Below are 20,994 nucleotides of genomic sequence, written 5' to 3'. Positions count from 1 at the left end.
TATTTCAGAGAAAGGAGACAGTAACACCACCTTTAAAAGAAAAAGAACAAGTTTACAAGAGGAGACAGTTTACATAAATTAGTTACTTTGGGGAGAGAGCTGTTAAGAAAAGAAGAGAAAATACAAGAGAGCAATTAAGTTTTATCACACTCTGCTGGCCCTGGTCTCTGGCTGGGAGGGGAAGTGGTGTAGGACCCATCGTTGTTCCTGCTTGGCTGCTGTTCTACGCTGGTTTTTTGGGGGGTTTTTTTCCCTCTCTTGGTGCTGTCCCATAGGTGAAGCCAAAGTGGTGAGAGAAGAAGGGGGGGGAAGAGACAGCCAGCGTCCTCTCCTTTTCTCTTTGAGTTTTTATGCAGCAAAAAGGGTCCTGTCTTTTCATAAATCACTGACACACATTGGCCAAGATTTTCCATCTCAAGAACTTCTCTTTAAATTTTTGTAATCCTTCAGTCCTTGTTACCCTGCTAAATTTATTATCTTTGTCTTGACAGTGTACCAGGAGACCTTCTGATTAGCATTCTTATCTTTAGGTGCCTGTCAGGCAAGATACAAAACAGAAGCTAGTTAAGTTTGGGGCAAAAATCTGTTAGTTGAGAATATGTTTGATATATTTTTAAAAGAGTAGAAAAAATACTGATTCGAGAGACATATTTCATATTTTCAAAGTGTTTGCATCAGTATCCCATCTCAGCTCTGTCACTGGAGCCCTTCAGGTGTGACACCCCCCAGTGACTTTGCACAACTGGAGTGGGCTGAGTAACTGGCTCCTGCTTGTGTCAACCTGTTTGTAAATTACTTCCTCCTGTCTCTCAAAATGTGTCTTCAGCTTCAATGAAACATGGTGGCAGTGACAGATTGAAGATGAAAATTCCCACCTGTATGGTGTGTCCATCGGATGTGCTGGTAGAGGAAAACAAGACATTGCCATCTAACAGTCTGCAAATCTGAACACATTAATTGCTGCCTATCTTTAGAGAGACAGAGCTGGAAATGGAGGAGATGGAAGGGTGTGGAGGAAAAAGTAAGGAGAGGAAAATGTTTTAGTTGGGGAACCCATGGTTTATATAGAAACTGAGGAAAAATAGCACAGAAACTAAAGTTAAACTAGGGAAAAAATGATGGAATTTCAGGTGACTTTTGAAAAGAAGAGTTGCTGCAAATACAGAAGCCGCATGGAAAAGTCGTGAAGAGGCATGAAAAAAGTGGTTTTGAAAGCAGAAACCACTGAATTCAGTTGCTTCACACTGACAGGTGCAGTAAATTATTTCTAGATGTTCCTTTTAGAAATGAACAAGAATGGGAAAAGCTCATTAAGTAGGGACAGTTCTTAGGAAGGAAAGAAGCTAATGAGTTCTGTGGTTTCTTCATCATAGTTACTCAGACTGCTCATAGTGGCCTTCTCTGTGTGCAGACAGTACAGCAAGATCTTTCCCCAATGTACCTTCTAGAGGAACAGCAAGAGAGGGAACTATGCATCTATCTATATTGCTGCAGTCTACCCAGTACAGTTGGGTACTCTTCCCACTCTCCCTTTGATGACCAATGTCCAACTCTGTTCCCTTTCTGAGGAGTGAAAGATGAAGGGAACACTTCAGAACATCTGTACTGTTTGATAAATGACTGATAATGGAATCGCATGACCAGCATGCCTTTGTTTCAAGCAGTAATCTTTCAATCACACAAAATCTGTTAACTTATTTTTAATGGGGGAGAATATTACTTTTGACTCATTTTGAAAGATGAAGCCAATGGTGCCTGTTACTTATCATGCATATTTAGAACTTTTTTTTCTCATTTTTTCAGACTATTATTTAAATTTGAAAAGTTTTTGAAAAGATATTTTTAAAATCCATTGATTATCTGTGCATTTCAAGAGCTCGCAACGTAACATTTTAAATAATTCTTGACACCTGTTCCTCTCATTGGGAACATGAATGGTGCTTAACTCTAATAACTATGGCAAAATTCAAGGTTCATGCATTAAACTTTGGTTTTATTCTAGTACTGTGGTTATCACTTTGTGATATGGATTCCCTTTTTATTTATTACAATGGGAAAAGTCAGGGCTCTGAAGTTTTCCTGGCAGGCAACACACAACACAAAGGCATTAGTAGTGCAACAAATTATATACTAGATTATTTAGTAGTTGTAAGATATAATGGAGCTGTGGGTGGTAGGAAATGATTAAACCACACTTCTCCTTCCAGTGGATGGAATTTCCCTGGTTCCAAAGTACAATATTTTGAATCTTGTGAAAGGGTGTAAGTTTGATTTTCTGTTAGCCTGGTTGTATTATCTCAGCTAGGGAAACCATGGAGGTTCCAATGTTAACTATACCTAAAAGGGAAAAATTCTTCACTCTACCATTTCTCATTGTTTCCATTTTCTTTGTAGGACAGAAGAGGTACCTGCAGCTCAGCAAACTGCAAAACCACAGACACAAGCCAATGGAACAGGTAATCTTGGTGAGATCTCTACTAGCAGTTTAATTAATTTGGATTTTTTTACCCCTTTCATTTGGTCTTTAGAAGATCAAACCTTGCTGAAAAGCATGCTGGGTCCTTAAGCAAGCTTCTCAAGAAGATGAATGCGAAAGATGATTTGAGCAGCCTCCTACCTCTGTCACATAATTCTGCATTTACTTTTTGTAGTTGACTTTTCACATCTGAGCACTTCATTGTGCTTACATGTCTTGCTGATCCTTGACTTAACCAGGAAACTTTATTCAACATTTTTCTCACATGCTTAAAAGCACTGTTTTGGCTGTTGTAGTTGGCTGACTGATCTTCATGCCTCTGTTTAATCATATCTTAATCTTATGGAGTTCTGTGTTAAGTTTGATCCTGGAATAGTTGTAAGCAGTGTCCTCTTTATGACATTGCTGTATTGACCTATGTTTCCAAAGAACTGTCAGTCTGTTCATTCTAGACAGTGATTTTTGTTACAGGTAAAGCAAAAGGCAATTTTTTTTTTTTCTCACCTGAGATGCCTTAAGGTTTTTACCCTTTTATTGTTTCCATATGCCCATATATTTGTGTGTTGCGGCGAGCCTTTCTCCGGGGGGCACGGCTCTTCTCTGGAGATCGCTTGCCATCCCTCTCCTCAGGCATCTTCATCTCTTCTCTTCTCTGCTTCTGGGAGCATGCCTTTTATTTTGCCCTTCAGCCCCGCCCATTTCCGGCTGGGGCAGGCCCTAATTATTGGGCACAGCTGGGCCTAAGCTCCCAGTTCATTATCGGCGACACCTGAGGACCTGTGGTTCTCTCTACATTTATGTTTTATTTTTCTACTGAAACTGACATACAGCAACTGTGCATGGCTTCATTACTTTGCTATGCAAGACCTTCCAGGCAGTACTAAGACTCTACCTGTCATATATAGAAAGGGGCATTTACAGCATAGCTTTTGTTCCCTGGCTTTAGAAAAAAGAAAGTGTATGTTATACATACATACATATATATATATATATGCACATACAATCTTTACAGCCTATAAGTAGCTGGAAAGTAAAAATGCCCTTTGCAGAATCTTGCTTAAGTTTCCATCTCCCTCTCCTGTCAAATATGTGTGTCTGCAAGGTGATTGTCCTGCCCTTTGGTTTTGCTTTACACTTGCTTTTGATGTGATGACCCATCAGCACAACAGGAGCACTGAGATTTGTCAGTCTTTTGTTTACAGGAACATCAGAAAATGTTTTTACACTGTTTGCTAAAAATTATATTTTGTTAGTATGTTTAACTATTGAGAAGAATGTTTTCATGCTGTTTTCATGCAAAGCAAAGCAGGAGTCACTTTTAGTATTATTTTATAAGCTTAGTGCAGTCAAAGTTTCTGTACAGTGGCAGAAGCAAATTGCATCGTGTGTTTCCATGAAGGGTGTGGGTGAAGGACAGGAAAGCTTTACAAAGTCTGCTTCCCAGTGAAGCATGGGGTGTGGAAGTAGGGGCAAACTTTCTGTGCAGATGTCTTCTGGTATTGTCCTGATAGTGCTTCTTTTTTTATAGATAAGCGAAGTCACACAGTCTGTTCGAGACTCCAGAAGTGGTTTTGTGACAAATTTGGGGAGTATGTTGAGGACTTCAGATTTCAGCCAGAAGAGAATACAGTTGAAACAGAAGAACCACTTAGTGCTAGAAGGTAAATCTGTAATGTGATTGTGAGTTGCTGGTTTCTTTACAAGTTGTTGCTTTTCTCTTTTTTTACAACCTTTTACATTGTTTGTGTTTGCATAACAAGTAGTAAAACTGAAAGCATAGAACCATCTCAGCAGGTTTGTGAATGCTTTGGCCCAATCAGGAAATTTGAAGTTTGTTTGCTGCCTGAGACAGAATAAGACAATATATTTACCAGGTTCCATCATAAGCCTCTTGAAAACTATGGACAAAGTCTTAGGCTGGAGAGCTTTTACGTTTCAGTTTTTGGTCTGATGCAAGGTAGGCTGTATTAATTACTAGAAACACATTTCCTAATAGGCAAGAATTAAACTTTAGGTACAAACATCTAACTTGTAACTATGAGCAGTATCTTAAGGACCAAATCTGCACAACTGTGCACTGCATGCCTATTTAACAAGTTGTTTTCATCCATTGTTTTTCAGGTTGACTGAAAATATGAGAAGATTAAGTAAGTACTTAGCAGTGTTTTATTTTCTGGAAGTAAAAATAATTTTTAGTAACCCTATTGGGAGGATTGCTACGTTTTTTAAAACAGTGTTTTGAAATACTGCCAGTTCATAAGCAGAAAAGATTTTGAAATCCTTAATTAGTGTTTGGAGTGCAAAGTAACTTAAAGAAGCAGTGGTAGAAGCTTTGCCTTTAATCTTGAATCACATAGGATATCTCTGAGTTAATGTCAATTAAAATGTGTAAACATGTAATGAGTGAGAGCAGAATATTTGTCCAGTGGCAAAAGTAATGGTGGCCATACACTTCTGCCTGAGCTGCTTGTAGTGTGCTTGCTAGTGTGTTAGCTTATGCTTGCAAAGAAGGAGGGGTTGGACAATGCATACCCTGTGTGTGCCTTACATTTCTTTCTCTTAGCTGATAAATTATTTTGGAAGGTGGAGAATGCCAAATGGCAGGTTAAACAAAGTAGTTAAGACCACAAGCAGTTAACCCCAGAAGTTCTGTGCAGCAAAGAATTGCCAGCCTGAGGAAAAAAAAATGGCTGATTTTTGCTCCAAATTGTTAAAGTTTTGTAAGGGCGAAGGTGAAGTTGAAATAAAGGTCTGTAAGCTCCATGTAAGGTCAGTTTTATTCTCCTTATTCTAATACTGGTATTCATTCTGCTTTCATTTGGGAGACTACTTGTGTTTTGTTCTCCTTGGTGGATGTGGATTTCCTTCTGAATAGCATTATAAAAGGCATATTAAGCTTAAATTCTGTGTGGTTCTTAGTTTTCATTCGATGAGCCCCAAAATCTAGGTTCTTGCTGTCCAAGGATGCCTGATGACCACCTGGAGCTCCCAAGACCCTTGGTTGCTCTCAAGATCCATGTTGTCACCAGTGGTTTCCAAGTTTCTCTGCAGGTTCACTGTAGGATACTGGAGCTGCACTTGAGTCCTTGACCTCCTCCAGTGCTTTAAGCGTGCCCTTCCACTCACTTCATCTGCTGCTTTGGTTGTACCACTGATGCTCAAGGAAATCTAGTCCTAGTTGTTTAATTACTTCCCACAGGGAATGTGTCAAGGATAGCTGAATTTCAAACCAAACAAACTAGGACAGCGAGTCACAGGCGGTTTTGAGGAAAGATTCCACAGTTGTGAGCTGTACTGAGAGTTGTGAGAGTGGGTACTCCTGAGGCTCCCTGTACAGAGTCTGCATTCTTCTCGGCAGGGAAGGCAAAACTGGTGTGGGTCCAGCAGAGAAAGCAAAGGTCTTTTCTTTTGCTGTAGTTTTCTGTTTTCTTTTATTACTCACCCAAGTGGTTGGTAAAAGAACTTAGAAAAATAGGAAGGGTAAAGGACAAAATTTTTTAGGCAGCTAAGGAAGAGCTCCTCTTGCTCTCTCTGGACGGCTCTGGACATCTACATGTGGGAGCAATGCCTTTTCTGGCACAGGTTTGTCGCCTGAGCAGTGACAGCAAGAGCAAAGCTCTGCAGAGGTGGGAGACAAACTTCTTCATGTAGCAACGTCCTCTGTCTCTTTGCTTAGGAAGAATAAGCCACAAGTGCTGCCAGTGAGTAGACTCCTTCAGAAACATAGCCAAGAGAAAGCTAGCCTGGTTTTAAGCTAACAAGGCCAAATGGTTTCTTACTGATTTGGAGTCCAGTCAGGCTGATTTACCTTGTTCTAAATGGGACGAACTGACCTGTGCAGAGGTCTTCAGGGTAGTATGAACAGGACAGGCTGCTATCAACATCCAGGGTACCTTTGCAAATTATGTTGGCTTTTTTGTTTGTTTATTTTTGGGGTTTTGTGGGTCTGTTCTCAAGAGTTTATACATAACCTTAGTCTTCAATGATACTAGTTTTTGGAGATGTATTCCTTAACTAGTTGTTCAGTTACATTGATAGGTTTCATTTTTCTTAATTTGGATTAGGCCATTTTATCATTACTTGTCTTGAATATTCTTGTTAATTTTCTAATCTGGTTGTTTATTTACAAGTTATTTAACCACTGCCAGCTAATTCCAACAGTTGTGTTTTTTTTCTCCACTTCTGTTTAGAGAGAGGTGCCAAACCTGTTACTAATTTTGTGAAGAATCTTTCTGCCTTATCAGACTGGTATTCTATCTACACTTCTGCTATTGCCTTTATTGTAAGTTATCTGGTTCCCCCAGGAGTAGTAAGAACTTTTAAGATGTGTTATTTACTGAAATTAATTGAAACTCTTGTATCTGAGTAGGGATTGTGCTACAATTAAAGCCAAATCATATAGTGTAATTTCATTTAACTCGAAAAATACCAGTAGTTGTCACTTCAGTTGTATTTGAAATCCACTAGAATTGTGTATTCTGGATTTATTGAAGCATAGTTTTCTAACTGTTAAAATAACTTATAACAGTCTGGGCATTGTTCTCATTTATTGTTTCCTGTCTCCTAGACCTGCAATTTGACAGTCACTTCAGCATCTGCAAAATCTCTTGTTGTCTAAGGCTCAAATGCTGATAGCAGTTATGTTTGATAAGAAGCTATCATTTACCATCAGTGTTCTTTGCCATTCATTAGTATCATACTAACTGATGAGAGACAAAATGCTTTGATTTGAGTATCATTTGATGTGCAAACATCAGGACTCTGATCTAAATTCAAGCATTCTCGTGCTTTGTAAGGAAGTCTGCATGCCACAGTGACATAAGTAGTTAGTGGAGGTTTGACTGGTTTTCCTTCTAATTGTTAATTAAATTATCTGAATTCTTATGGCAACATTGTATATGAAATACTTTGATACTGAAAGAAATTATTATTAGTACTTGTAGCTTAGTGAACCTGTTTGATGAAAATGTCACATACCTTCTCATTAAATGATTCCTCCCTGTAAGCTTTAGAGCCCTATTTTAATGCTACCTTGCACAGCACAGCTGAAATAATATTGTGGAGCAGACTTACCCCTCCTGGTGCCCAGTGTCTGTCTCTTCTCCTAATCTGATGATTTTTCTCTCACGTCTCCTGCAAAGCTCATTCTTCAAATAAAAGCTGAATGAAGGAACTTCAGATGTTGCTCAGAAGCCTTGGGACCTCAGAGTTAGAGCAATCCTATATTTTGGGGTTATCAGTAAAAAACCTAACATCTCTTGGCAGGGAGGCTGATGGTCCCTGTGTTTTCTGAAGTTGGGAAGGGGACACAATACCTTTTGAAGTACTTTGTGTCTGCATTTGTTAGGTAAAGCAAGACCTGGCTCCTACAATCTTTTTAAGCTTGATAAAAATTGAAGATTTAGTTGACCTAAAATAATACAGCAAGGGTTTATCCCATTGCCCTGTAAGGGGCTAATTGTCACAACTTCTGCTATAGCATTGCTTCTGTTGATGTCAGTGAGGTCAGACTATATAGAATCATAGAATAGTTTGGTTTGGAGGGGACCTTAAAGGTTATCTACTTCCAACTCCCTCTGCCATGTTCAGGGACACCAATCATGGTCATGTAGCAGATTCACAGACCTTTAATGCTTGCTATTTTCTTCTATACCTTTATGTAATTAAAGTGTTGGAAATAATTTATTCTTTCAAGCAGCTGAGCAGTATTTAAGTGTTGGAACTTCAGTTCAGTTGCATAGTTTTAACTTCCTATTCAGGAATGCAGTGCTATTGTCTGTCATGGAGTGGCTAAAATCCATTAACTCTTGTGATCTGAATTTTGTGATTCTGAACCCAACAGTACAGTGGGAAATGGTATTTCATACAACTCCCTGTATTTGTACACCAGTTTGTAATACACATCTCTCTTTTTTTCTTTATTTTTTTTTCTAATCTGCAGATTTACATGAATGCTGTATGGCATGGCTGGGCCATTCCTATGTTCTTATTTTTAGCAATTTTGAGGTTGTCCCTAAATTACCTCATAGCCAGGTATGTACTTAAATACTAGATTATTCTTTTGTAACATGTTGGTTTAAAGATGTGTTATTATTCTTGTACTGAGTCATCACCTGTTACCTTTTCTAATGTTGTGAGTTAAGTTTAAGAAAGTGAAATTCAAACTAATATCCTTAATTTAATTGCTTGGTTTCTATAATTTTTTTCTATTATAAGGTATTATCTTCATTTCCTGTAACTTGGGTTACTGTAAACAGTGTTGGATGTTTGTGGACAAATCCCTCAACATTGTAAAATTCTAAAATAAAAATATTCTATATTATTCAGAGTAGTTGTAGAACATCACCTTAAATATCAGACTATTCTGGTTTTCACTGGAGAGAATTTTCTCCTAGGCCTGAAATTGCAGGTTTGCCTTTTAAAGTGGCCCTTGGCATTCGTTATTTGAAGTAACTTTCAGTTGTATATTTAATATAAAAATGGCAAGGCTTATTTTCAATTTTTTTAAAGTCCATTTTCTGTACTGAGAGGATCTTTTAAAAAAATGCTACTTTAGGCTGATAGAGTTTTACACTGTTCAGATGGGAGGGAGGATCTTAATGTGCACATTTTAAAATAATTTTCTGTTTTTTTTAAAATTAATGCTTACTGTCTGACATGCTTTTTGAATATTACCAGTAGCAAATAGGCATCAGAATAAGTTGGTATAATTTCGTTAACAAAAAAATAAGAAAAAAATTGCTAATTATTTATTCTGTGCATACAGTTCACTTTTGTTGTAAAACCTGGAAGGAGTGTTTCTTTGTAGTATCTACTTAACTAATAGAATTTTTTTGTAACATATAAACCTTTAAAGCTGTTTGTGGTAGGCCTGTTGTGCTTATATTATTTTGTGGGTTCTTTGATAAATCATTTTGGTGGGTTTTTTTTTTTTTTTTTTGAGTTGTAAGTGCTTGTTGCAGAGAACTGCTTTTAACCTTTTAAAAATAATTCATGTTGGCAAGTGGATAAGAAATACTTGCTCTCTTTAACTATTTCCATAACTTGCAGGGGTTGGAGAATACAGTGGAGCATTGTGCCTGAAGTTTCTGAACCCATGGTAGGTCTTTATTAGGTTTGACCTGTATGCCTATGTTAAAAGTTGCACCTTCAAAACCTTTCTCTGTGTTTATGTTGGTAGCTGTAAAAGGAAGGGTGAGATGCAAATAAAGATGCTACAGCTGTTTTCTTTCTGTTTAAATTTAGAAATCTTCATTAACAGCACTAGGTTTTGAAGTTTCACAGTAAAATATTCCAAACTTGAATGACATTTCTGGAATAAATGTTAATATGCCAGCTTGGAACAAGGTAGATCCTTTGGGATATTGAAGAAGCCTTGCATTCTTTTTTTTCTAATATTTTAAAAAATATTTGCATACCCTGTTTTAAGTAGGAATAATTGTACATAATGCTGTTAAATGGAGTGCTTTGAATTTCAAACCTTTTGCTAAGACAGTAGGGCTTTGGTTCCAGGACCAATAATGTATTTTAAAAAACAAAACCCATTTCTGTGTTACACCAGAAGGAAATCAATTTGAGTGTGGGGTCAGACTGAAAGCCATTGTAACCATGCTGCTCCAGAGATTTACTGTGTATTTCAGAGCTTTATATTACTGTATTTACATAGACCATGGAGGAAGAACATTGATAACTAAAATAAGCAATGAAAGGCATAAATAAGAGATATGAAACCTGGAAGGAACTTGGTAAATTTAGAGACTATTTAAAAGTGAAAGGACCATTACCAAGAAGGTTGAGGGGTCATTTTGTCATGAGGAATTTTGTAAAATACATGTTTTAGCTGAACTGAAAATGAATGGATTGTCTTTCTTGCCCAAGGAACCCCCGAAAGAGGACTTGACAGTGTCTGAAAAGTTTCAGCTTGTTCTAGATGTGGCTCAGAAGGCTCAGGTACTGTGATGCTCTTCAACCTCTTCAGCTACTTCCTTAGAACAAGGAAGTTCATAGTCCAAGTTCTTAAAAGACTTTGTTATACAGTATGTCAACCCAAACATTTAAACAAGCAATACTTTGTTTGCACAGGGATCTTTACTTACAAGTGATAGAGATCTCAGAAAGATGCACTGGGAGTTTTTGGAATGGGAGGTGTTTCAGAGAACTGGTCAAGGTTCTTCAGTCATGGCTCTGAGTAAGGTCTGAAGTGGAACATTTGCAGCTTCTGACAGTTTTTCCCTTAATATATGCAAGTGAGCTTTAGATAATGCAGATCACGTTGCAGATCTTACCAGGGTACTGGATTGTGGATCCATATGCCAAATCTGGTAGTTGCAAAAAGGGTTTAAGTGACCCTAATCCTTCAGTTGTCTGCTCAGCGGTGCTGATTCAGCAGTTTGCACATCATCTTTGGAACAGTCTGTTTTAAAGACCACTACCTGCCACAGCCCTGAAATCTTCTGCTTGCTTGGGAGAGGATGGGGGAAGGTTTTCTCCCAGCTCCATCAATTTGTTGAGCTACCCTGGCAGCTGGCTGACCATCCAGTTGAACTGCAGCCTTCTGCCATGTCTAATGATGAGCCACTGCTGAAGCAGCTTTCCATTCTCTCACCAGCTGTGAACTCTCCTTCCTTCTGTTGCTGGTGGTGCATGTATTTATATGAACACCTTTGGAAACTGATTGGCAAGATGATGTTTACAAGTGCTGTGATAGCAAGAAGCAGTTAGAGATGTCTGAATAACTCGCATAGTCCTGAGCAAGGGTCTGTTTGCATCGACAGTTGTTGGGATTATGTGGAATACAGTAAGTCAAAAGGTGTGTCATAAACACCCAGTGGTGGTGTGTTTCTAAAGAAGCCAAGAATCCACATTTGATGAACTCAGTAACCACTTCCTGAGATGTCAGTGCCCAGAATGTGTGAACAAAGTTCCTCTTTGGTTACCTGCAGACAGAAGTTGTTAACTTTTAGATTGACAAGTTAAAATATTTGCAGTAATGTAAACACTTTCTAGTTGTGACAGTGGGTCAAATAGCTCATTCCCTTCTAACAATCAATCATGAATTGCAGAACAAGGTGTTAAGTGGGACTGAAGTTATTGAGTATTGCTATTCTGTTCTCTCTCAGTTGTGAAGTACATAAATGGCTAAAATGAGATAACAAAAAGCATTTCTTGAAATTACTAATTACGAACACAATAAGGTAACTCTGTTAGTTTCTGTTATGTGGACAAAACACCCCACAGAGTAATGTAGGGCAAGGTTTTAACTCTCTTGCTTCTTCTGCAGAACCTTTTTGGCAAGATGGCAGACATACTGGAAAAAATTAAAAAGTAAGTTATCTGACATGAATCTCTTTCACTCTTAAAACAAGATTTGACCAATGTCTGGAATGCTGGAAATAAAATGTTGGGATTTTTTTTTTGCTTTTTTCCAGCTTGTTCATGTGGGTCCAGCCAGAAATAACACAGAAGCTCTACATTGCTCTATGGGCAGCTTTTATTGCATCCTGCTTTTTGCCCTACAGGATTATTGGGCTTGGAATGGGTAAACATAATAAATAATTGACCTCTTACAGTCTAGACTTAATGTGTTAAAACTTAACGTGATCTTCAGAGGGAAAATATTGTAGTTTAAGAAAGAAAACTCTGCATTAATAAATAATGCAGTTTTTTGAAGTATTTTCATTGAGCTTGGCATTGCTTGTCATGTGAATTTTGAAAACCATCTCTGGATGCATAATATAATTGGAGACTGGATAATGCACTTGCTCCTTGAAGAGGGAAAATTTATGATGAACTGTTAGCAAAATGTCAGCTATAAGATTTCCAGGAAGTTCAGTTATTTGAGGTTTTTTCCATTCATACATCCTTGTTACATTAAATGTGTGGGACTAGGTAGAAGAGACAAAGGCTACAGTGTTGGAGAAAACTGAAAGGTCTGATGGCACTGCTTGCTAAACCTGGAGACCTGGAGAATAGGCTGGACAAAATGAACAGATTACTGTGGGTGAAGCTGCAGATACTTAAGCTCTCAACTGAGAATTGAGAAAAAAGGGGTTTTGCTACAGTATGAGACTCTTATCTAAGATACGATGTCATGTCCTGGGAACCTAGGTTTTGGGTTTTTTTTTTTTTTAATTAAAGTTTTACGTGACAATTGAATTAGATATGAAAGGAATTTTTGTTTTTTGTTTATTTATTCTAAGTCTTGGAAGGTGATTTGAAATGCGTTCAGTAAAATTTCAAGACAGAACTTTGGGCTCTTTTTAATATGGCAGAATACAAGGTAAAATTATGTTATAAAAGCATATAGTGTACTGGAGGGTAGAGTTTAATGTAGTACATGAGAGCCCTCTGTTGCCATTGAAATTCTTGCAGGGAGATGCAGTGTTGAATGTTCTGGCATATTTTTTTGTTTTGGAAGCATATAGTTTTCAGAATGCTTCTGGTAATAAGGAGTGTATTTTTAAATAATTTTAATGTTCTTTGCTATAATAAGAAGCTACACAGTGGTTTAAAAGAGCTGGGAATGAGGAGGAGAAAGCTGGGCATGGGAGGAAAAGAAAAAGAATTTCCTGCCTTTGGATGAAGAATTAAAATATTAAAACCAGTAACACTGTTAGTGAAGATACAGAATTTGGTTTCATTTATAAACTTGTTAAAATATGATCAAGACAGTGATTGTTCCTAATGCCCTTACAACACAGATACTAAAGTGATACTTTTTTCAGGACTCTATGCTGGAATCAAGTTTTTCCTTATTGATTTTATCTTCAAACGATGCCCCAGACTAAGAGCTAAGTATGATACTCCTTATATCATCTGGACAAGTCTCCCAACAGATCCTCAGCTCAAAGAAAGGTCTAATGCTACAGTGTCAAGAAGGGTAAGGCTAATGAATATTTGGTCTCTGTTCTCACCATCTGCAAGTCCCTTTCTCTCTCTGCCTTTTCCCTAGTGACTAGAGCACATTAAAGGAAAGTTTAATTAAATCCTAATAGTCAATGTTAGTTGCTCTTTTTAAAATTATTTTCAATATCCACAGAGTTTTTATATAGATTCTCTGGTTTTTTTTTTTAATATGAAATGAATCTATTATCAAAATGGGATCTTGGAAATTGTATGAAGCTAAATGCATAAAAATAACACCATGCATATTCATATAAATTTCTGCAATTTCACTCAATTGTAAAAAATTTAGTCTTCTGCATTCCCTTTCCTTGCTCTCAGACATTATTTTTAGTGGAAATAAATCTGTTTGTATAGATGAAGAACAGCTAGTTTAAAAAAAAAAAGATTAGTATAATATGGAGCTTACTAAAGGGATAAGCATTATCAGAGGCAATAAAGTAGTTTACAGATTGAGACATTATGTCTTATGGTTATTTGTTGTAGAAGACCTTTCAGCATAGTGGTGCTAAATGACATTTCACCATGTTGGTACTGCAACAGTAGATTTTTCTTTTGTTAAAAACTCATAGTTAAGTTCTCAAATGTGTTTTGTGCATATGTTTTGGTGCCTGACATGGTAACTGAAAAGTAAGTCATGCTTTTCCATATCCATGAATTTGCCCATCTTTATTAATTAAAAACAAACAAACAACCCACAAACACACAAACCAAAAACAAAAACAAAAAAAACCCCCAATAAAAAGTCTAATTTTAGTTTAGGTAATACCTCTTTTTACAATATCTACTGTTAGTCATCGAGTATCTGAAGTACTGTCATAAGCTCCCTAAAAGGTCTGTAACTAAGCAATAATACAGCCTGGGTACACAGCTGGAGGACAAAAGGGATAAAAATACATGAACCCTTAGGTGTTGGCCTGTGAAGAAGAAATATGATGTTCCGGGGATGAGGAAGCAGTAGATGGTAAAATATCTCTGGGATAATACCTGAGTATTTCAGAAGGATGTGGAAGAGTAAGATGGTGTGTGACAGAAAATGAGTCTTTTGCTGTTACTTTCCAAGGGATGAGAGAGAGGTGAAGGTAGTGTTTGGATGGAGCTGTCAAGCTGTCAGTTGCCTGTATTTCTCTGGCTTACAGAAGATGAGCTTAAAAGTTTCTGGGCCTCTTGAGCTTACAGGTTGTCATTCTCATACTGTGGTGGTTATGGCAGTTTATTGCTGGGTCTCTCTAATCTACCTTAAAGGTGGAAAGGCTCTGAATTGCTGAATATAAATCCATGAACTTGGAGAGTAATCATCCCTTCTGGGTTTTCCTTATGGCTAAAGTTATGCCACATAGACCAGGGTTTACTACTGCTGTGTCTGACTTGATCAGCTTGGTTCATCTGCCTGGAAGGATGTGCAGGACTGCATTATCTCCTTCCAAATGTCTTTGAAAGCATTTACTTGCTCTTAATAATTTTAGGCAAATTTTCTTATATCTGGATATATTTCTTGGAACCTTACAGCATAAAAATATTTTTTGTAAAAAGCAAATAGGATTTTTATCTTTTTGTACAAAATATAGAGGCCAAAAGCATGCAGTGCCAGCAAATATGCATTCACTTTGGCTTCTTGTCATTAAACAGCATGAATGATACTGTCAACCTGGACACAATGCAATATTCATTGCCTGTACTACCACTCTGACCCTGTGTCCTTAGAAAACAATCCTGACAATAGTATTTGATGGATGAAGATTGTATATCAAAAGCTAATGACAAAGTGAGAAGGAATACCTCCAGGTATTCCTACCTCCAGGTTGTTGGAGATGTTTTTAGACAATCTGGACTCTTCCAGCATTATAAATCCAAACACTTCCAGATAGATGTAAGGTTTCTCAAAACTGGATGCAAAGCTTTTCTTTTAGTAGTTGATCATGGGTTGTTTTGAGCCTGGGTGCTTATGGATAAATTAACTGCTTCTTTTAAGGATAGAGGAAGTATTTGCCTCTTTTAGGAAGGATAGGAAGGGCAGAACTTTCTCACATCTTAAGTTTAAACACCTTTTAAAAAAAATCTCTTTATATTACTGGTGGGAAGTAAGCAGTGTAGCAGAGAGCAGGAATAATCCTTGTTTCTGCACAAAAAACATTAGACCTCTTATGTTTCAGATGCTGACCTTTCAGATATTTATGCCATGGAGATTCACCTGGTTACATGTGTATGGATCCAAATAACTTGTCCAGGAAAGCTTTCCAAAAATTACTTCGATCGTGCACACAAAATGTTGGGGAAGCTGTTATTTTCCTTGGTTCCAGGGGCTCAATCATTACTAAGGGCACAGCAGAGGGGCAGTAACAGAAACAAAAGTACAATTATCATCAACCATTTGTTTTCCATGTCAGCTTTCTTTATTCTTTCCCCCTGAGGCATCATAATGTTACAGTTACCCTAAAAGCTGGATGGTAAATACCCTCTGTCATGCCTGTTTTGTTAGTCTGGTTTCTAGTCAGCAATTGCAGTGCACATTTTTTTTTTTTTTCATTTGCTTTGGATTTCTTTTGTTAGTGCTAAATCCTGTGAAATGTTGAGTGCTGCCAACTTTCATGCAAAAAAAAACCCAGCAGAATCTGATTGGCCTCAAACAGCATTGGGACTTTACAGAAGAAGGGCTCAGTCCTGAGCTTGCATGTTGTCAGTGTGCCAGTTGTTTAACTGCATGTGTACAGTAGGACTAAGAAGGGAGCTGTTACTGCTTTGATGACAAAAGCCAGCCTTTGCAATCATTGTGGTGCCCCACCAAGATGAAAAAACAAATGCAGGCAAGCTTTCCAAAAAAAGCTGCCTGCCATCCTTCCTGAAGCAAATCTTGTTTGCTAGGGCAGTCTCCAGTGGTTCAGGAATCTGTTTAAAAATACATTTTACTCAAGTACTTTGGTTTTGGGAGCTCTAAGCTACCTTTTCCCCCTCCTAAGGATGCTGACAGCTGTTCTGCTTTTATTTCACATATCAAGACTTTCAAAATTCAATGCATCTTTAAAGCAAAGGAAAGATCAATGACTGTAATGCAGCCTGAATAAATTGAACTGTGCTCTAACCACTGATAACTCTTTTTTCAAATTGCATTCATTGCATGTAGTTTTTTGGTTTGTGAGCAAGATCTTGCAGCTTCACTCAGTTCATGTTTTATTCTATGTATTATACTGTTAAATAGACTTCACTTTTTTCTTTTGTCTCTGTCACATTTGTGTTGTTTGTTTCTTTTCCTGCTAGCTGTCAGGGCATGAAAAGGTATGGATCATAGCGTGGAAAACTTCCTTTCAATTTCAGCATTTGTGTTTCCTAATGAGCTGATGCAGTTTTGTGTGGCTTTTTCTTTGTTTGCTCTTTTTTCTTTCTAAACTTATTTTATGCAATAATGTTCTATGCTTGGTCTATTTCTTGCAGACAAACCAAGTATTGATAGGTGTTATATTAACTGTTACCAGTCCCACTAGTGTAAAAATTGGAGTTGTATGCAGTGACTTAGCTGTATCTAATCAGATACACCCTTCACTCTAGAAGAATGGTATTTTGAGATGGGTACATCTAGCACCATGTGCTTTCACCCCTGCAAAAATATCTGTCCAAGGACAGTGCTTCGAAAGGTGGTCTTCAGATAGCACATTTAGAGCTTTGTGCTATATAGCAATAGTGTGGTGCAGTAGTCTAAAATTAACTTCACTGCAGTAAGTAATGAAAATTGTTGTATTACAGATTTTTTTAGGAAGTATAGTTAGCCAAGTTGTTTTTAAGATGCCATTTAAATGTTGCCTTTCAAATTTTGGAATCATGTTTGTTTTTCCACAGCTTCAAACAGCAGCATCCAGAAGTTACGTGGGCTCAAGCGCCCCAGCCGGAATAAGCAAAGATGAAGACACAAGTCGTTTCCATACCACCAAGAGAGGGAATTTCCATGAGGTTTTTAACCTGTCAGAAAGTGAGCGTCCTTTAGCAGGTATTATGCAACAGGAGGGCTAGGTTAGTGGAGTATTCTCTAAAAAGCCAAGGATAGTTTAAAGTTGGATTCCTTTTCTTTGCAATCTACTGGTATAAGCTTTTGGTTAAAACGAGTTGCTTTAAAGTAGGATGAATGGAGAGGCTCTTTCATTTCACATCTTTACAGTTCCTTGAAAGAATACATAGCCTGGTGTGCCTTTTGTGGCAATGCAAATGAAGTAGTCAAGTTAAAGGGAATAATTGTGTGGGTGCTTTGTTTCCTGGTTTTTTTAAGCCAGTGTTAAAATAGATGCTGTGATGTCTGAAGACATCTTATCTAGGCTTTTCTTTGTAAGCACTTCTAGTTTTAGGTATCTGAAGTTTAGTTTTCAGTGTACTTGACTATTTTATAAGGAAATGCTGTAAATGTAATGCCTGTCTCTCTTTCTTAAAGTAAAATTTCTTGCTATGGCTTTTTTCAGTGTGTGAAAATGGCTGGCGCTGTTGCTTGATCAACAGAGATAGGAAGATGCCTACAGACTACATCAGGAATGGAGTTCTTTATGTCACAGAAAAGTGAGTCATCACATCCTGCACCTTTCTTAGGAAGGAAACGAAACAGTAAAAAAACTGAATCTAAGAATAATCCTGTAACAAAGTTTTGAAACAGAAATGTTTTTTCATGGCACTTTAGAATCTAAAAGAGAGCTGAATCTGGGTTGTGGTTAATGAATAAAAAATGTAATTTTTGCCTTGGAAAGTCTTGTACACAAATGGAGAGTAACTCCGTTTAGTCATTTGTTTGTAGCAGCACTTCTTGATATAGATAACATACTTAGGATATATATATGTGTATACATTTACACTAAAAAAAAGAAACTTAAAAGCTAAGTGTGTTTGGAAAGTTATGGTCAATGGTTATTTGGCAAGTACTCTTAGTTTCTTTTTCTAAAACAAATTGAATGTATAGATTCCTTGAAACAATATTCAACAAAAGAAAATAGAACTTCAAGACTTAGTATTTGATTTTTTTGTTTTAATCCTTCCTTACCCACTAGCCTCCCAGGGCTGCTGATTAACTATGGTTACTACTGTTTGCATCTTGCACTGAAATTCCTTTGGAGTGGAATGAATGGAAGCAAAGCTCATCTGTATGCAATGTCACCTAGTGATGGAGATCACTCTCCAGCATTTAGAACCCTGAGCTTTTGTCAGCATCACAATAACATGAAACTAAAATACTGTTTTTCATTAATCTTCTTTTAGTATGGTAAAAGATTTGTAAGCCTTTTGAATTTTGGAATTTCAGCTGTGAAAGGATATACCAGCTTCCCGTGTCTTGGTTTACCCATTTTCAGTGCAATATTATAAATACAAGATTTTTTTGTGCATGTGGAAGCTGTTTGTGGGCTTTCAGACACATTAACCAGTTACTAGAATTTGAGTGTTTCCCCTAAATTGGAAGCCATAACTGAGTTGTGTATTGTTTTTTTTTTTTTTAACCTGATCTTAACATGTGAGCTTTCAAAATTCAGAAGTATGTGTCAGGGGAGATATCGAGTGCTTTATTTTAGAAAACTGTATCAAAATGAGCATTTTCTTTTCTTGTCTTCAGTTACTTGTGCTTTGAAAGCTCCAAATCTGGCTCATCTAAAAGAAACAAAGTCATAAAGCTAACGGATATAACAGATATTCAGAAGGTATGTCTGGCTTGTATTGCAAAAGGAGAAAGCTGCTTTTTTGTTAATCTAGTCTCATTTTGCTTTTTTGCTTGTGCTATTTTGACAAAGCATGTCACTGATAACTTTTATAAGTAAAATGTTATCCTTTTATCAAGATTATTTCCCAGAACTGCTTGTTTAGCCATTTGGACTTGCCACAGGCAAGCTCACTGTGAGCATAAAAACAAGGCAGTTTACTAAACCCTTACACTTGTAAATTATTTTAAAATTAAAGTTGTGTTGTTTCTTAACTCCTGTGTTGACTAGAGCTGTGCAGCCTTTAAGAAGATTTATTGTAAGCAGGAATTGTGTTATACTAACTTCAGTGTGGGTGATTATATCAGTAAGTGGGAAGAGGAATTATGGTCAGTGGTGAAAGGTAAATATTTAGCATAGCCAGACTGGATCAGGCTGGAGTTTCACCTAGTTGAGATCCCATCACTAACAGGTAAGATGTTTGGAAGCATGACAAGTACTTCTGAATCCTTCCTTTGGTTGGGTTGCCTCAGCCTGCAGTCACCAATGGCTTTAGTCATGCCTTACATCCCACTATAAGCCATTTAATGTCACTGAACTTATCCTACCCTGAAGCACAGACACCTGCTTTCTGCTGCATCATGTGGCCCTAAGTGCCACCAATTAAATCATGCTGTGCAAAGATGTACCTTAGCCCAGAGTCTACTGCTTAAGTACCTCCAGATTTTCAAATTAGTTTTTTCTGTTTCTCTAACATGAGTGTAAAGCAGGCAATTTATGCTCAACAAGAACATTCCTGTCCAGGTTAATAATTCAGGTTCATGGATTTTAAACATCATACTTGATGTAATGCTGGCTCATTGGTAGGTCTTTACTGCCATAAAACTTCTTTTGCATCTATGTAGGATTTTTTTTAGGAAGATGAGACAGGCATCATGCTGCCAAGCATAAAAATGTGCCTGGTTTTATTTTATTTGGGAGTGGGAAACACAGGCCCCGCTGAAACTCAGGGTCTCTTTCTCCTTGGGGATATTCCCCTGTTCATCCAGCTGTATTAATCCTTAGCATAAGGCTTTCTTGTATTTAAAAAAAAAAACCAACAAACAGGCAAAACCAAAAACCAGCAACAGAACAAAACAACCTATACATACCTCTTCTGTCTATTTAATTTTGAAAAAGAAGCATTTTCTTGTCTGCTTGTTGCTCCTTTAAACAGTGGATGGATGTTACCTATAGGGGAACCTCTAGCTGTTATTCAAAAGAACTCAGTCATGTATGTAAATCCACATCAGGCCAGGGTGTGCTACCTGCCCACTCCACCCAGCTGCTGCTGTGGGCTCTGGCACCATCACTGGGCCAGCTCCTACACACCATTGGGGTACTGAGGTGCTTGGTTTGGGTCTGGGGCTGGTTTTGTTGTGTGGGAGGAAGAGGAGAGGCAGGCTGGTGGTGTAGGGGGGATGTTGCACCCATGGACTCCAGGGTCAGAGAACCTGGCCTCTTCTTGTTTGTAATAGAGGTCTGGTAGGTTGTGGCTGGGAGGATACACCCATGGTGAGCTGTGCAGCCTTTTTGGCACCTTTTGCAATTGTTCAGTATGTAAGATATCTTTGATCTGTGCTTGTGTTTGTTTCTTTGTTTTAGTATAAAGTGCTCTCTGTTCTCCCGGGATCAGGGATGGGCATTGCTGTATCAACACCATCTACACAAAAAGTAAGTAGCTGACTGTATCTCTATTGCTGTGTTTGACTTCATTCCCTTTTTGTTTTTCTTTTCTGGCTAGCACCAGCATATAGACTTTTTGTCTCTTTATGCTGGTGTTTGTTTTTTTGTTATGGTTTTTTTTTAAATTCACTTGTCTATTATTCAGTATACTTAGCTTCAGAATTTTAATGATTTAATAAATCAGTTTGTTCTAATTTGTCTGGACTATTTTACTGTAAGATTTGCTCCATCCTT

General features: G+C 37.6%; 1 protein-coding gene across 8 annotated transcripts in view; it reads left to right on the top strand.

Moving 5' to 3' along the window:
* GRAMD4 (GRAM domain containing 4) overlaps positions 1 to 20,994 on the top strand; it is a 74,413-nt gene that overhangs the window by 48,771 nt on the left and 4,648 nt on the right. For 4 of the 8 annotated variants that reach the window (XM_071733839.1, XM_071733843.1, XM_071733846.1 and 1 more), the window contains exons 5-19: positions 2,395 to 2,465; positions 4,005 to 4,137; positions 4,598 to 4,623; positions 6,667 to 6,758; positions 8,418 to 8,509; positions 9,527 to 9,575; positions 10,355 to 10,426; positions 11,757 to 11,800; positions 11,905 to 12,014; positions 13,201 to 13,355; positions 16,634 to 16,651; positions 17,210 to 17,357; positions 17,821 to 17,914; positions 18,954 to 19,038; positions 20,680 to 20,748. In XM_071733839.1, coding sequence (XP_071589940.1) covers positions 2,395 to 2,465; positions 4,005 to 4,137; positions 4,598 to 4,623; positions 6,667 to 6,758; positions 8,418 to 8,509; positions 9,527 to 9,575; positions 10,355 to 10,426; positions 11,757 to 11,800; positions 11,905 to 12,014; positions 13,201 to 13,355; positions 16,634 to 16,651; positions 17,210 to 17,357; positions 17,821 to 17,914; positions 18,954 to 19,038; positions 20,680 to 20,748 — 1,258 coding nt within the window. The remainder of the gene's footprint in view (positions 1 to 2,394; positions 2,466 to 4,004; positions 4,138 to 4,597; positions 4,624 to 6,666; positions 6,759 to 8,417; positions 8,510 to 9,526; positions 9,576 to 10,354; positions 10,427 to 11,756; positions 11,801 to 11,904; positions 12,015 to 13,200; positions 13,356 to 16,633; positions 16,652 to 17,209; positions 17,358 to 17,820; positions 17,915 to 18,953; positions 19,039 to 20,679; positions 20,749 to 20,994) is intronic. The other 4 variants (XM_071733845.1, XM_071733842.1, XM_071733840.1 and 1 more) reach the window with 3 other exon arrangements.

The sequence above is a fragment of the Heliangelus exortis genome, chromosome 1 (genome assembly GCF_036169615.1).
Source record: "Heliangelus exortis chromosome 1, bHelExo1.hap1, whole genome shotgun sequence".
NCBI classification, from domain to species: domain Eukaryota; kingdom Metazoa; phylum Chordata; class Aves; order Apodiformes; family Trochilidae; genus Heliangelus; species Heliangelus exortis.
The sequence above is the reverse complement of the archived record's forward strand: the minus strand, read 5'-3'. Positions and strand labels throughout refer to the sequence as shown.